The 15935-nt window shown below is 52.6% G+C and overlaps 2 protein-coding genes across 5 annotated transcripts in view; one reads left to right on the forward strand and one right to left on the reverse strand.

Moving 5' to 3' along the window:
* CYSTM1 (cysteine rich transmembrane module containing 1) overlaps nt 1-15935 on the reverse strand; it is a 440735-nt gene that overhangs the window by 331114 nt on the left and 93686 nt on the right. The window lies entirely within an intron of this gene.
* The window catches only part of NRG2 (neuregulin 2), a 197795-nt gene that overhangs the window by 131027 nt on the left and 50833 nt on the right, over nt 1-15935 (forward strand). The window contains exon 1 of one of the 4 annotated variants that reach the window (XM_050794997.1): nt 8513-8677. The exons of the other annotated variants lie outside the window; for them this stretch is intronic. Within the exon in view, the coding sequence (XP_050650954.1) occupies nt 8587-8677 (91 nt within the window). The 5' untranslated portion in view covers nt 8513-8586. Of the gene's footprint in view, nt 1-8512; nt 8678-15935 lie in introns of those variants that run through there. 4 annotated transcript variants of the gene reach the window in all.

The raw sequence follows: 15935 nt of genomic DNA on the forward strand, positions 1-15935 counted from the left end.
AACATATGTAGAGACTCAGGGCTCCTCTTTGAAGATTTACTGCTAGAAAGGCCCCTGGAAAGCGTTTCAGTTTTCCCTTAGTTCACAGGTAAGTACACATTGAGGCCCAAAGGGAAAATATGACTTCCCCAGGAACCACCAGAAGAAAACCAATTGAGCTAAAAGGATAATTCAGGTTTCAACTGACCCTATCTCCATATCATATCTGCTTGGAATTTGCATATCCTTCTCCTGGGTAAATTATGATATTTGCAGTTCCAGGGTACCCTAAGAGCCAGCAGTCTAGAAGGGCTAGTGGTTCTTGCTTTGTGGTTAGTGCTGGAACTTTCATAAGCTATAAATGGGCGCTCTGAGGAGAAAGAATGTGGTGATTTGGGGCAGTAGGAAGGAGGAGGGCAGGGCCAGAGCTGGGTCTCCAGGGTCTCTGAGACCTGCCATAACCACTGTGAAGTTAGTGTCTGTGACATCGTCCATTGAGGAAATTCCCAGGAGAACTAAGTCTGGCTTGGGAACCAGTACCCAGACCAGGCCAGGGAAGTTGGGCTGTTGTCCCAGGAGCAGCCAAGCCTGGGGTAGGCAGGGCTGGGCTGGGTTGGGTTGGGCTAGGCTGGGCAGGGCTGAGAGAGAGAAGAGAATTTTTTGCCTCTGGGCTCATAAATGCCTATATTGGGCAAGGCCTCTTGTTTCCTTGGGCGGTGACCCAGGAGGCTCTCCAAATTTGCCAGCCTGGGTTGAATTGTCTCTCTGCCTGGAAAGAGATTGCATCCTTCGAGAGGATCCCCCTCAGTCCTCAAGGGAATGAGAATGGATGCTGACGCCTGCAGCCTGACCACCCAGAATGGATAGCGAGAAGTGAGCAAATACCATCCAAAAGGCTGGGCCACTCATTACCTCTGCTAGGCTAGGATGGCAGCCAGCGTGGGGGACAACTGTTTCTGGGAACCACAGCTCCCTTGGGTGCTGATCCAAGGAGTCACTTTGCCCCAGGGTGGTGTAGATAGTAGCTAAGGCCTTGCTCATGGTCCCCAGAGCCCCCAGGCCAGCAAACAAGTCATTATGTCATTATATAAATAAATTAGGTACTTACATAGGCCTTGGTGTGTAAGTGCCAGTTGTTATTATTGCTGTGTAATTATGCAGTTAGCTTGATGAGCGAGGCAGGCAGAAGGGTTGAATCACCCCCCATCCTAGGGAAGGTAGACAGGCTCCCACCTCTCACCTCAGTGGGAACTGTGGCTCTGGGTCACCCAAGATAAAGTGCAGGAGTCTCCCAAGTGTCTCCCTGCAGATGGGGCAATTTACCCCAAGGTATGCCCTGGAAGAGGCTGGTAGCAAGAATCCAGGCAGCTTACTCACCTGCAGCAGGGCCTGGTACCATGCCACAGGCTTTCTGCCAGCTCCTGACTGCCTCCCCCAGCCTAACAGAGGGGCTTGCTGACAACAACCATGGGCTTCATCCAGGACAAGAAGCCCCAGAAGGTGGGGTTGAGAGAGATCATGGGGCTGGGAGAAGAGCCAGTGGACACAGTAACATCTCTTCTTCCTCATGGGGCTGGGGGTCATCTGCTCCTCTACTCCCAGTCCTTCCCCTCTCTCTGGGAGGTTTAGAACCTTAGGTTCCTCAGGTAGGAGGATCTCTCAACATCATCTAGTCCAACCTCACATTTTCTAGATGGGGAGGCAGGCCAGAGAGAGAAAAGTACTTACCCAAGGGCACACAACAGGTTCCTGGGACACTGGAATTCGAGCCTGCTCTGCTGTCCTCCTTTGTCCTCTTGTTCACATGCTGTCCCCTCACCCGATTGTTGGGGCTGCTCCAGTTTCTCACTTCCTCTCCCCATCCTGCTCCCAGCCCTGTCCAGGCCTGCCTGTTGCTTCACCTCTCCCCTCGTTTGCTCTCCCATTGCTGCCTGGCTTTCTTCTCCCGGCCCCTGGAGCCAGGGGAGGCTCCCCACCTTCTCTTCGGCCAATGCTTTCTCTCTTCTGGTCCCTCCCAGTTTGCTCCTGAGGCTCCTCCTGGGATGGGCCTGCCTCTTCCCTTCCACCTTCTGCTCTTTCCAAAGAGGGTCTGAAAATGAAGCAGGGAGCATGAATTCTCTTCTGGGTTTGGGATTGGGTGGGTTGAAGCAAGAAGAGCCTCCTAATGTGGGAGTGGGGACAGAGGTGCCCACCATGGCAGCTCCTACAACCAGAGTCCCAGCTCAGGCACTGCAAAATCTGACCTTGTGTCCCATAGGAGCAAAGGAAAAGGGGACAGGGTCAAAAGGGCATGGCAGGGTGGTGCAGCTAATCACTATTGGCACGGGCCTCTGGACATAAGGAGCTGCCTAAGACTGGGCCCTTTTCAAGTGTCCTAATTTCAGGGAGATGAGAGATGAATTTCCTCATCCACTCTGAAATCCCTGTGAGAAAGGCCTGTGGACCCATTTTTTGTTTGTTTTTGTTTTGAAGGGGAAACTAAGTCTTGCTCAGAACATCACAGTCTGTGGAGGACTGGGTTTGGAGTCTGGGTAGATGGATATCAATTTCTCAGCTGTTCCAGGGATCAGTGAAGTTCATTCACTTGCCGAGGAATGTGTGTGTGCCTGTGTTGAGCAGGCAGGCACAACTCTGAGGGGAACAGCCAGGGTTCACAGGGCTGTGTGTGTCTCTAGAAGCATTCTCACCTGGCAATCAAAAGCTTTTCTGCAGCGATCTGTAACCCTTACTCCTTCAGCCATCCAGATTCTTGGTAGACAGGCTTTCTGGATTGGCTGGCAGAGGAATCTGGAAGCGTATCTCCCTGTTTCACAGCCTGAGTGCCTGGTGTGGAAAATGACTTTTTCAGATTAACCTAATCTCAGGAGCAAAACTGGACCCAAACCCAAGTGTTCTAGTATCCAAGCTTGCCCTTTTTATCCAGTCAATACAGCCCCCTTCTTTCTGGCCACCTAGTTCTCTGCACTGACTGAGGGAGGCAGAGGCACGAATGAACTTTTTTAAGAGAAGAAACCTATTGTGGCTTACAGGGATGCTGAAGCTACAGGCCATGATGCAGATTTGGCAAGAGGCCCTATCCCTCAGCTCTGATGCGGTAGGGGGCTCTCTAGGCCTAGGCAGCTGGGTCTGGCCCCCATGTACTCCTCAGGATCTGACTGGCTGCAGCCAGGTCCCCACCGCATCCTAGAGTCATGTGGGAAATGGGCTTCCAGGCTTTGCATAATCCTTCTGGATGACTGGGAATTTCTCTGGTCCCGCAGGGAGTGGCATTTTGATCTATTTCCTCCTCTGGCAGCCTCACTGAGTGAGGAGTGTGCCTCATGACTTTCAGGCACTAAAATGAGAATAGCTAAGGGTAACAGTAGCCTCATTTTCTCCAAGGACTTTTAACTCATGGGCAAACATACCATGGGCTCGGGGATGGCTCAGGATGTCTTCACCTGGGATGGAGAGAGTGGTTTCAAGGAGCTGCTTAAGGCTGTCCCTAATCTGAGGCCACTGAAGCTCTCCCCCAATAATTCCCATGAAATAGTGAGTCCAAGGGGAGTGGGAAAACTTCAGCATGGTTCCCAAGACCCCTTTGCAGGAGAATTTTATAGGTAAGACTCAGAGTCCCAAAGTCTCAGGTAGGGGAAGAGGTAGTGTGGAGTTTTTTCCCCTTTCACTCAAAGGCATTTTTGCACATGACTCAAACAAGTCTAAACTTTCCTAAACTTCAAAGTTTGCCATGGCACAGCCTCAAAGTGGAAGGGAAAATGTTAAAAAGGAAAAAAAAAGTTTGTAAACCAGTTAAACATTGTGTTTTTTCTTCTTAAAGGAATTGAATTAACTTGTTATGTTACTATTAGTGTCCCATTGTGAAACTAGGGTGGGTCTTTTCTGGGTAATGTGGTCTCTGGGCCCATCCCCAGGCCCTGCTCACGCTGCATGAGGTTGTACAGGGCATTGCACAACCTGTGGTAAGAGGAAAGAGTTCCCATGGCAACAGGCCTGGCTCACAGGGTCATTTTCAAGCTCCTGGCAAGAGCCTGGTCCAGGCTAGAGGTGCTCCAAATGCCTGGTTGTCCTCCCTCCCCTGAGAAGCCTTTGCTGTGGGAACTGGGAGGCTGGGGAAGTGGGAGCCCAGCTGTCATGCCCCAGGGTGCCTCGTGACTCTCTCCACCTGCCCATGACCCAGGCACTGAGCATCAGTCACAGGGTTCTGGGGACTGTGCAGGTCCTGAGGCCAGTGGTTAGGCTTGAGGGGTGAGGGCTTTCTCTATTCTCTCATGTTCTGTCTTCTTGAGCAACACCATAGGTTCTTGAGAGTGTGAGCTCTGGGTACCCAACTGCATGGGTTCCTAACCTTGCTCTGCCACTTACTAGGTATTGACTTAGACAAAAATTACCTCACTTCTCTCTCTGTGCTTCAGTTTCTTCAACTGCAAAATGGGGATAATAGCAGACCTACTCCATAGTGGTGTTGTGAAGAATTAAGTGAGTTAATACTATCATATTAGTGACCCTTCCTACTACCATTTTCATTGCCTTCACTGCTGGTTCAGGTACTCCTTACCTGACCCTCAAAATGTTCAGAGCCTGACACATAAAGAGCTCTAAGGAAATATTTGATGGTTGACCTGTTTTGCTGATTCCCTTGTCTCCACTATCTTCTCCTTCCCATCCATCCTGCACATTCCAGTCAGATTAATTTTTCTAATACATAAGTCGCTCCCTTCCTCATAAAACCATCCTTAACTTCCCATCATTTACTAAATAAGGCCCAAAAGCCTCAGCTGGCAGTCCAAGCATATCTCTGACCTGCTCACAAGCAGTCTAGTCTCAAAGTAAAGAATATGGGTCCTAGTGAAAAAGAGTGAAGTCTGGAGTCCTTGCTTTGCAGCTTCCTGGGTACATGACTGTGAATGAGAAGTCTCATTACTCCTAGTCTTTGTTTCCTCATCTGTAAAATGGGAATAAGAGTTGACCTCCCTCACAGGATTGTTGTGAGGATGACAAGAGACAAAATGTGTAAAGTGCTTAGCACTAGGCTGAGGCAGATAGTACGTGTCCTGTAAGTGTTTTCTGTATGTATTTGCAGCTTCCATAGTTTCCTAACAGAAACCTGGTCTGCTCATTGTCTCCTGGGCAGGTGCCCAGGGAATGCTCCCCCTAGATCTTTGTCATATCCCACTCATCTGGAATCTCTCACCTGCCACCCCCCATCAAAATCCTACCCATCCTCCAAGCTCTTCTTCAAGCCCAACCTCCCTCAGCACTAGATCTGGATACCCCAGCCCAGGGAGAGTGCTTGTGCCCTCTTTGAATTTCCATGCCATTTCTGACTCGTATCATTCATTTGATACCAAGCCATGAGCTGCTCTGGACTGCTGGGAGAGCTACCCCCAGGAGAATTGTCTTCAGCTGGCTGCAATCTCCCACTTTGAGCCATTTTTTCTTGCTGGTACTCTTGGTCATTCTTTACTAGTGAAAGGAGGGTCACTTATCTATCCCACAAGGAGGTACCTACTACCTACCTTGTACCAGATACTGGGGTCACAATCCTAAAGGGGCTGTTACTGTAGTAGAAGAGACAGAGGTGGAAACAAAAAACAACACAGTCAAGTGTTCTTATAGGGATACATCAAAAGAATTCAGGAAGCAGAGGATCTCATCATTGCCCTCTCCCACCCCTCACGTACGTGCTAAAGAGCTTTCAATAGCAGACCATTGCTCTTAAGATTAAACTCCAATGTCTTCATTGGACCTACAACTGTCCCGCTTGATCTAACCACTGCCTGCCTCCTCTCCAGGCTCCTTTTACAACATTTATACCATCCCGACAGACTCCCCACAAACCCCATGTGTACACATACACACCTTAGACACAGGTATACACTCATATGGACACACACCTCATGCACATACACACCCATGTGCACACTCACACTCATATACACAATCCCATACTCACATGTGCGTGCACACACACACCCCTCAGCACACTCTTTTTCAAAGGTACAAAAGCTCCTTCTTGCTTCAGGGACATTGGATGTGCTGAAACTTCTGCCAGGAATACTCTTCCCCCAGTACCTCTTTAGTCTGGCCAACTCCTACTCATACTTCAAATCCCAGTGTAAGTGTTTCCTGGGGAACGCCTTCACTACAGTTTGTTTCCTCTATCAAGCTGTATGTCAACATATATAAAGGTTTGTTGAATGCATGTCTCCTTAATATTTCACACAAATTTTAAACAATCCATCATTTGTGTAATTAGCTATTTGTCCATCCCCACCAGCCTTTATGTGAGGAGGGCCCCTGTCTGTCTTGCTCGCTGCCATATCTCCAGCACCTGGCACTGTGCCTGAAACACAGTAAGCCTGACTACCTATTTGCCAAACGAATAAATACAGAGGTCAGCTAGGCCAAAAAGGGAGAGAGATCCTGGGCAGAGAGATTAGTATAGTATGTGCAAAGGTATGAGAGGAGACAGAGTAAGTATGTGTGACTTGTAGGTGAAGTGGCTGAGGTATAGGTTTTGGGGGCTAGAAGACTGTGAGGTAGGGCCAGGTAGAATAGGACTTTGGACACCCATGAGTTTAGGTTTAACCCATGGGTTACAATGAGTGAAGTGATCTAGTTTGTGTTTTAGAAAGCTCACTCTGGGCCCGGTGCGGTGGCTCACACCTGTAATCCCAACACTTTGGGAGGGTGAGGCAGCCAGATCAGGAGGTCAGGAGTTTGAGACCAGCCTGACCAACATGGTGAAACCCCGTCTCTACTAAAAATACAAAAAGTAGCCAGGCATGGTGGTGCAGGCCTGTAATCCCAGCTACTCAGGAGGCTGAGGCAGGAGAATCGCTTGAACCTAGGAGGCGGAGGTTGCGGTGAGTCGAGATGGCGTCACTGCACTCCAGCCTGGGTGACAGAGTGAGAAGAAAGAAAGAAAGAGAGAGAGAGAGAAAGGAAAGAAAGAAAGAAAGGGAGAGAGAGAGGGAGAGAAAGAAAGAAAGAAAGCTCACTCTGATGGCCTTGGAGAGGTCAGGACTGAGAGGCAAGACTTCAAGCAAGGAGAACATTGTCTATGGGATAGGAAGAGGGAATGAACGGAGGCAGTACCCCAGTGGCTGAGGAGGATGGATATGAATGCCCTTTTGGAAACTGAAGAGCAGGGGTTGAAGCAGAAGTGAGACCTGGCCCCTGGCTCTGGCTCCGCCCAGGGCCCCTTGCTGCCCACCTCACAGAGAGTGATACTGTGTGAAGTAGGGTGGGTGCTCACTCTCCCTCAGTCGGGGTGGGGTACAAGGGTTGTCTCTTACACTTGCCCCCGCCCCAGAGCTGGCCCCTGATGAGACAGACTTGCGCCCCAAGAGCACCAAAGATCAGCCCTTTGCTTGGCCATCACCTCCAGCTTCCCCCTTTCTGTGCTCCCACCCCACAAGTTTGGCCTCAAGTTCTGGCCGCATCCCCAGACAGTCCTGGAGCTTGAGTCCCTGGCCTTGACCCAGAGTCCTAAGCCTGCTTCAGGCTCTCCTAAGGAGAACACTGTCCAGAGAGGCCTTCGGACCCTTCCCGAGGAGACAGAGGACTGGGTGAGATGATCTTTGACTTGGATTTTGGTTGGGATGGCTGTAAGGGGACACCTCAGGCAGAGCTAGGCAGGCAAACCGCAGGCTCAGGCTTTCTGGGAGCCAGAAGAGGGAGAGCCTTTGCTATGTAACCCTTTCAGCACCACACCCAGGCAGGAGGGAGGACAGCTGTCCTCTCCAGCAGCCCCTACCCAGTGGTTTGTAGGAACGGGGCGGGGGTGGGGAGTCAGTGTCTGAGTTCACCTCCGCAGGCCTTGTAGAGAGGAGCCAGCTGGTGCCGGCAGCCTGGGCTGTCGGAGTTGCAGCCAGAGTGTGTGGGAGGGGGGCTACAAGCCACCTGGGGCACCCAGGTTCCCTGCAGAGTGCAGCCTGCCCTGGCTGGGAGGGGCTCTTGGGCCACAGACGCCCTGCTGCCAGGCACAAATGGTGGTTGCGTTAAAGGTGTTCCCCAGATGGCGGTATCCCACGGGGCTGAGGCCAGACCTGCAAGCATAAGAGGCACAGGCAACCCGCCTGTACGGCCGGGGGTGCCTCGAGGTTGTGGAGACCCACTGCAAGAGCCAAGGGTGCTCGCTACCCCGCTGGGCTGGCTAGCGGGCTTCATTTTGGTCCCTTCCTGGGCCCTTTTCTTGCTGTCTCCCCACCCCCATGCTGTCCTTAGCTTGGCCCTCGCTGGGGGATCTCTACTCCGCCCTCCCCAATCATGCTCAGGCCCCCAGCCCAGCTCGAGCCCCCTCTTCGGCGAGGAGGTCTGTGGCGCCCTGTTTAGGCGCCGGTCTTGCCTACCTCGGTGGGCCCGGGGAGGGGGCCTAGGGCCCAGACCGGCCGCCCACACGCCCCCGCGGCCCGAGCCGGTGGAGGGGGGGCGAGGGTGGAGGGCGCGGGAGGGGAAGAGTTAAGGCTCGCTGCTCCCCTCCCCCGGAGGGTGTGACCGCCTATAAGAAAGGCGCCGCGCTCGGGCACTGAGGCTGCAGGCGGCGGGGGCGCAGCGCGGCAGCCGAGAGCTGAGGCCGTCCCACCGCCTGAGACCCCGTGCAGAATGTCGGAGTCCAGGAGGAGGGGCCGCGGCCGCGGCAAGAAGCACCGAGAGGGGAGGAAGCGGGAGCGGGAGCCCGACCCCGGGGAGAAAGGTAGGGCACCTCCGCGCGCCCAGAAACCCCGTTTCCCTGGGAGAAACCTGCCGCCCGCTCACCCGCCCCCAGCGCCGCGCGGGTGAGTCTGGGCTGCGCGAGCGGGCGCCGCGGTGACAGGCACCGAGGGCGCGCGTGCCTGCGTGCGAGCGGGTCGTCGCGGCCGGGTGGGCAAGGGGCTGCGTGCCAGGAGCCCGGCGGTGGCTGTGCGCGCCTCTCCCCGGGCGGCCGCGTCCCCATGCAGGGGCGGGCAAGAGGCGCTGCACGCCAGTACCGGCCTGCAGGCAGGCAGCCCTGAGCGAGCGGGGATGGAGCTGCGGGTACCGACAGAAAGACAGCGGCTGAGCAGACGCGGGGCCCGGCCTGGCCGCCGAGCGCTCCGGGAGCTGTCACTGCTTCCCTTCCTCGGAGGGATCGGAGCCCTCGGGCTTGCCCCTACCCATGTGCCACACCTCCCTCCGTTCTGCTCGGCCATTGGAGCGAGGGCAACAGCACTCACCAACTCCGGAGACTCGGAGGGGATGCCCTGCCCCGCTCGCGAACCCCAGAGAGCAGGGAAGCCGCTGCTTCTGTGACAGATAGTTCCCTCGGACCAGACACTGGGCAATTGTCCCTCTCTGGTCTGCGGGAGTGCCTCCCTTGGGCCCTTGGATTTTGTCCCCGCCTGGAGGAGCAAAGCCATGATATGCGACCCACTTTCATGCCCTCCCTGGGCAGCTGCAGAGTCAACGAGGAGTGCACTGGTCTCAGGCTTCTCAGAGGCGGCCCGGGACATGCACATCCTCTCCGTAGAACCAGGCTTGCACTGGGGCCCAACTGGGGAAATCCTGGATTCTCGATTCTTTTCTCTTCTTCAGGCAAGCGTTTTGTTAATTTTGTGCTAATTTTATGTGTTTTGTACGAGTCACAGGCAAGCCATGTTCAAATGCTTCATCTCCATTTAATCCTCATAACAATCCTGGGAGCAGGTGGTCCTATCTCCATTTTACAGAGGGAGTAACAGAGGCTTACTGAAGTTAAAGTAACAAAGTACGTTCCAGAGATAAGACTGGGCTTCAAAGTAGCGTTCTCAGGACAAAGGTGCTTGTCTTGCTGGGTCTCTATCCCCTCACTGGAGTGCCCACCAGATCGGCAACATAAAAATGCCTTCAAAACAGCATTTGACTGGAAGCTGGGAGGCTTCGATTGCGCTTGAGAATTTGGCCAAATCCCTTTCCTTTCCTGAATTTCTGTGTAATGATGGAGAAGGGGTAGCAAGGCTCTGAGGTCTCTATTGGGAAGAGCCTAGGCATCAAACACTATTTTCAGCAGGGTAGAGAGAAGCAGCTAAGGAAACTTAAAGGCCAGAACTGTGTTCTCTTCTTTTTAAGAGAAAACCTCTTTGCCCATTTCTGCTGGACAACTGTGTCTTATAGCTCTTCCTAAGGACATTGGTGGTCTGCTATGAGGAGCCTGTGGGTCAGCTCAAGCTGGACTCCTGCAGTGTGGGATGAGCTCCCAAACTGAGATCCGAAAGAATGCAGGGTGCCTCTTTTTAGGATGGAAAATTTATAGATTTGGTACAGTGAGCCACCTCCATTACCCACCCCACTCCCATTCGCCCTACATACACATTCTACCTTGGGCATTTTGGAAGGCTAGCTAGGTAAGAGCACCCTCTCAACGTCAATGATGCAGGAGCTGAGCTGGTAGCAAGCACTCAGTGGGCTTCAGCTGGTGGGAATCACTAGTGCCAGGGAAATGCACATGGAAAGTATGAGCAAATAATTCACTAAAACCTTCAGCTTAGCTGTGGGGTGGGAATCTGGAAAGTGGGAGGGAGAAAGGAGGGGAGAGAGAAGGGGACACTAATTAATTGGCTCCCCCTGGTTCTTGACCACACACTCAGCACCCTCCAACAACTCCTTAGCAAATAGCAGGAAGAGGTACCTCTCTCCACACAAACCCAGGCCAGTGTGGGGAAATGGGCTTTTCCCCTGCCTCAGTGCAGGAGTGCTGGGTGGGGCTGAACTGCAGGTGTGAGCTCTGCTCCATGACTCACTGAGAGTTTGTGGGGCTGAGGCCTGGTATCCCTAAACAGGGACGGGTCCCCCCATCCCCCATTTCCCCTTCTCCCCAGCTCATAGCCTTGCCAGCCTTGGCAGCAGTGCTGGGGGTGTTGGGTAATAAGCCTACTCATGGTATAGTGGAATGGCACAGCTGGAAGCAAGGCACCTGGGGTTCATCCCTGTTGGGCCTCTGTGTGACCTCAGACACTGTCCTCCCTTTCTGTGGGTCTTTGGATATGCAGTCTACTCTCAGCACTCACCTTCTACGTGAGAAGGGCAGAGGGTAAGCCTTCATACCCGGCATCTCTGAGAACCCCTAGAGGAGAGCCGTGAGATTGGAGGAGTGGGGAAAATTGGCCTTAAAGAAAATCAGAATCCCTGTAGTTGCTGTGTTGTTTTAAAGAATGACTTTGGGCTGGGTGCAGTGGCTCACACCTGTAATCCCAGCATTTTGGGAGGCTGAGGCGGGCGGTTCACGAGGTCAGGAGATCGAGACCTTCCTGGCTAACATGGTGAAACCCCGTCTCTACTAAAAATACAAAAAACTAGCTGGGCGAGGTGGCGGGCGCCTGTAATCCCAGCTACTTGGGAGGCTGAGGCAGGAGAATGGCGTGAACCCGGGAGGCGGAGCTTGCAGTGAGCCAAGATCGCGCCACTGCACTCCGGCCTGGGCAACAGAGCAAGACTGTGTCTCAAAAAAAAAAAAAAAAAAGAATGACTTTGGAAGGGGATTCTAAGTTACCAACCTTTTCTGTGTGCCCCAGTGGGTCAGGGGTTCATAAAAAAAAGTCTCCTCTGCTGGAGGTCCCCTGTGAACTGAGAGTCTGAAGCTGCCCACAGGCAGACATGGGGCAACCTTTGGTCTTCACCAGAGTGTCCTGGAGTGTGAAGGTAGATTAGCATCACTAGCTGAGAGCTCTGGACACATCTCATTTCAATTCCCTGGACACAAATACATCTTTGCAAAGCGTTTCTTTCCCATCTTTGCTATCTCCTGCCTCTGATAAAGATGCTGCCCTGACTTCTAAAACAAACTCCCTTCTTTAGGCTGTCCAGGACCAGGTCAGAGGTGGGATGTGCTCATGTGCATGTGTCGGAGCCACATCTGGGTGTTGCTTCTGGCAGCCTCCTCCTCTGGTCTTGGCCCCTGGCTGACCCTCCTGAGCCAGGCACCTTGAGCTGTCCTCCTGCCACTCTGGAACTCAGCCTATGCCTCATGCTCTACTCTGGCTCCGTGGCACCTTGAGGTTCATTACAAACAATAACAACAAGCAGAGAGTGACTTTGTACTTCCCAACAGTCTTTCATCCTGAGAGCTCAAAGCAGTTTACAGACCAGGACTCATCAGTCTTCATTCCAGGTCCCAGGCATTCGGCAGGGGTGAAGAGGGGACAGAGAGCTCTAGTCTTTCCAGATTGGCACAGCGGTACAGCTGGGGTAAGGCAGTGAGTCACCTGGGATGGGGGAATCAGATGGCCAGTAGGTCTGGGATAGAAGTAAAATTGGACTACTGCCTTTAGGTTGCAAACAGAGGGGATAATCCCCCTTAAAAGAGTGTGAGCTGGACCATTCCTTCCCCTAGGTGGAGACCTAGGCCCTCTGGCCTGTGTGGGCTCCTTGAGTTGCTGGAGGAAGCAGCAGCAGCTTTTTGGAAGAAAAGTCCCTTGGAATCAGAGTTTTGTAGGAATATCAAAGTGATGCCTGTTGCTGCCTTCTTCCCCTTGGTGCTGGGAGCTTCAGGGCCAAGTCAGGGAAGCTCTGACATTAGGGCAGTTCCAAAGTGAAGATACATGGAGGAAAAGGTGCTGGCCCAGCCTGGGCAGGCCCTAGCCCTGGCCTTGGGGTTGGTTTCCCAGTTGCTACCCATGCCTGGTCAGCCCCACTTACTCCACTAGCCCTCCTCTGTTCTCTAGCCCACCAGGCTGGCCTGAAGGACTGTTACTATATGGAAGAGGGGCTTAGGAAAAAAAAAAAAAAACCTCTGGCAAAGCATTGCCAAAGCATAAGACCTGGGCCCCATTGGAACCATGTTCTCATTGTGTTTTCCCACCATTTCTGAGCCAGTAGCACACTCTTTTAACTTGATGGGAAGCAAGTAGCAGCCCATTTTCCCAATCTTCCTCCAGCCTAGCCATCCCCTCATCAAGACTTCCAGGCTCTGGCCACATGGTAACTACATAAACTACATGTATGTTCATTCACCTTTGTGTATTCAATTCTGTAAGCATTAACTGAGCTTCTATTACGTGAATAAACAACAGGCCCTGCCTTCAGGAAGCTCAGAGAGACAAATCCTTATACAGCTACCTATGATCAGAGCTGAGGGTAAGGCCAGAGATAGATGTGCAACATCTGGTGAGGAGAGGAATGATTTGTTCTCCTAGGACGGTGTAGGGAGGACTTCACAGAGGAGATGACATTGGAGCTGAGCCTGAATGGTGACTAGGAACTTACCAGGGAAAAGAAAGGGACTTCTTAGAAGTAGAAACATGTCCATTACCAACTTTCATGGGAAACAAGGAGGCAGCTCTCATTTACTAAGCACTCACTACGTGCCAGTACTGATACTATAAAGTATAGTATTATTTTATCATCGTCACTTTACAGATGAGAAAACTGGAGCAGAGAAAGTCCCATGATTAAGCACGAATTAGTGCCAGGATGGGATCTTAAGTTCTGCCCCCTGCCCTGCCTCAGTCATGCACAGTCCACCTGGCTCTGGGTTCTTCCATGCCCTTCAACAAAAACCAGGGAGAGGCAGAGGATCCCTGTTGGTCCACTTGGAGCAGGCCCTCCCCATCAGATCAGCTGGTCAGATATCTACTTCCTGGGCTCTTGGGTGGGGTTTAGAGGACACAAAGATAAGTGGATTGAGTTCCTGCCCTCACAAGGAGTTGCAGTGTGACTGTGGCAGTAAGCTGTGAACAGGAACCATGGACACTGACACAGGAGGGTAGCACCGAGGCCTAGAGGCTGCACAAATAGGCAGGAGCTCCTGAGAAGATAGTGGTTTATTATGGTCAAATGGCCTAGCCAGAAACCCAGCTAGAGGTCTAGAGTCCGGCTAGATCTAGCATCAGAATCATGGAGCCCCTTGTGCAAAAGGTGAACATTTAATGGGAACTTGATTTAAAGCACGAACTGGGGACTTGCTAGAAGTACAATTTCTTGGGACCTACCCCTGACCTACTGAATCAGTAACTATGGGGATGGGGGCCAGTATGTGCATTTTACCAAGCCCCACTCCCACCCACCATTTATTATGATGCACGCTCATGTTTAAGAACCACTGATTGAGCTGGGTGGCCCAGCCCCCAGAGCAGAGCCCTGTAGAGGGCCTGTCAGTTCCATAGGTGTTCACCCAGCTCCTCAGTGTCAGGCATGAGGCTTGGGGTCTGCAGTGCTGGCTGAGATCCTTTCACCTGGTAGGACAAAATAGACATGAACAGACCTAATTCCAATTGCAAGGCTGACCCTGGCAAGAGATGGCCCAGAACAGATAGAAGAGACTAACTCTACCAGAGGAATCTGGGAGGCTTCGTGGAGGAGGAGATGGGGTTGAGGCAGACTTTGGAGCATGAGAAGGACTTTCGCAAAGGGGCTAGGTGCCCAGATTGAGGAAGTCACTTAAGCAGGTGTGGAGGCTGGGAAACAGGATATTTGGGGAAATAAGGCACACTCCAGAAGGTATGCTGCCAAACAATGGATTTTCTGAGTGCCAGGCTAGTGAGTTTGGACTTACCTGAATCAGCAGAGAGTTAAGGGTTCTGAGCAGGAGAGTGACCTAGTCCAAGCTGCTCTATAGGCATCATAGCCACCCCCAGTTTGTGAAAGGATGGGAAAAGGGAGGGCACAGTCAGGAGCTCCTGCAGTAGCCCCAGCTGAACCGTCAGGATATGCGTGTGGTGATGGGTGAGTAGAGGAGGCCACAGGCTTTGCCCCAGGATAGCTTGCCAGCTGCAGACACTTTGGGAGGATCCTGGGAGTTTGGACCTGGCAAAGGAGCTGTGACTTCTCGTGCAGTCAGGTGAGGTCTGGATCTGAACTCATAGTTCACTCCCTTCACTGTAAAGATGGAGAAACTGAGGCCCAGAGAGGGAAGTCCACACACCAAGGCAAAGGACTTGGCCCTATAGGGCAAGAATGAGGGCAGCAGCCTGCTCCCCACAACCAGCCACTGCAGCCTGGGTCTCACCACTCATGCCTGCGGTGCAGATGGATTCCTCTCAGTTCCGTGAGTACATCGTGGTTCCTTCCGGCCTTATTCCTGTGAACCTGCCGTTCCCTTTGCCTGGCACGTGTTCTCTCTTAGCCAACTGCTGCTCATTCTGCAGGCCCAGCATAGGCTTTGTTTCCTCTGCAGGGCTCCCTGGTGCCCAAGGTGAGGAGCACATTGCTCAGCTAGAATCTCCCCCAGGGCCAAAGCCACGTCAACTTGACCCTTAGCAGTCAAAATGTGCTCAGTGCTCAATCCATTCTTGAATGAACACATGAATAAGGACATTCTCAAGTTATTTCACCCCTGTATGTGAAGACCTAACTGGCCACTCCTGTTTGAAGAGGGTCAGTCTCATGGAAGGAGGCTGCCCCAGTTGAGCTTCCTGCCCAGGCTGGAGCCCCTTAATGGTTGGGTAATGGTAGGCTGATCAAGAGTTGTCTTTCAGTCAGGGCCCCGACTTCATCATCTGCTCTGCCATTCTAGGGCAGATGCCTGTTTGGGCTGAGGGGGAGGGAGAGGGGTGAGTTGGGGAGGAGTGTTGGGTGGGAAAGGGCTCTGGGATTACCTGTCAATGGACTCCACCCTCCAGTAAGTGCTCGCAGCAGTCTCGATCTGGGCCGCTCTGAGGCACCCATCAGTCACAGTCCAGCCTTTACATCATTAATTCATTTTCTTGGCCTGTGATCAGTGAAGACCTACCCAGTGGCAGACACCAGGAAACACGGCGATTCTGCAGCACACACCCCTACCAGCTCCTCACAGTCTAGAAAGATAAGAACCTGATTTTCTCCAAGGTGAGAAGCCCCGTGAAGAGCGAGAAGAGCGTGTGACAGGCTCAGGGAGTCTGTGAGGCAGAGACTGCTCCTAGCTGGGTGGATTAGTGAAGGTGGTGGCATCTGAGATCTTGAGGGATTTAGATTAATAAGAGCTGCCGGTTATTAAGCTAGCTCTGTTTCAGGCACTGTGCGAACTTCTTGACATACATTACCCT

This window comes from Macaca thibetana, chromosome 6 (assembly GCF_024542745.1).
Source record: "Macaca thibetana thibetana isolate TM-01 chromosome 6, ASM2454274v1, whole genome shotgun sequence".
Lineage (NCBI taxonomy): Eukaryota > Metazoa > Chordata > Mammalia > Primates > Cercopithecidae > Macaca > Macaca thibetana.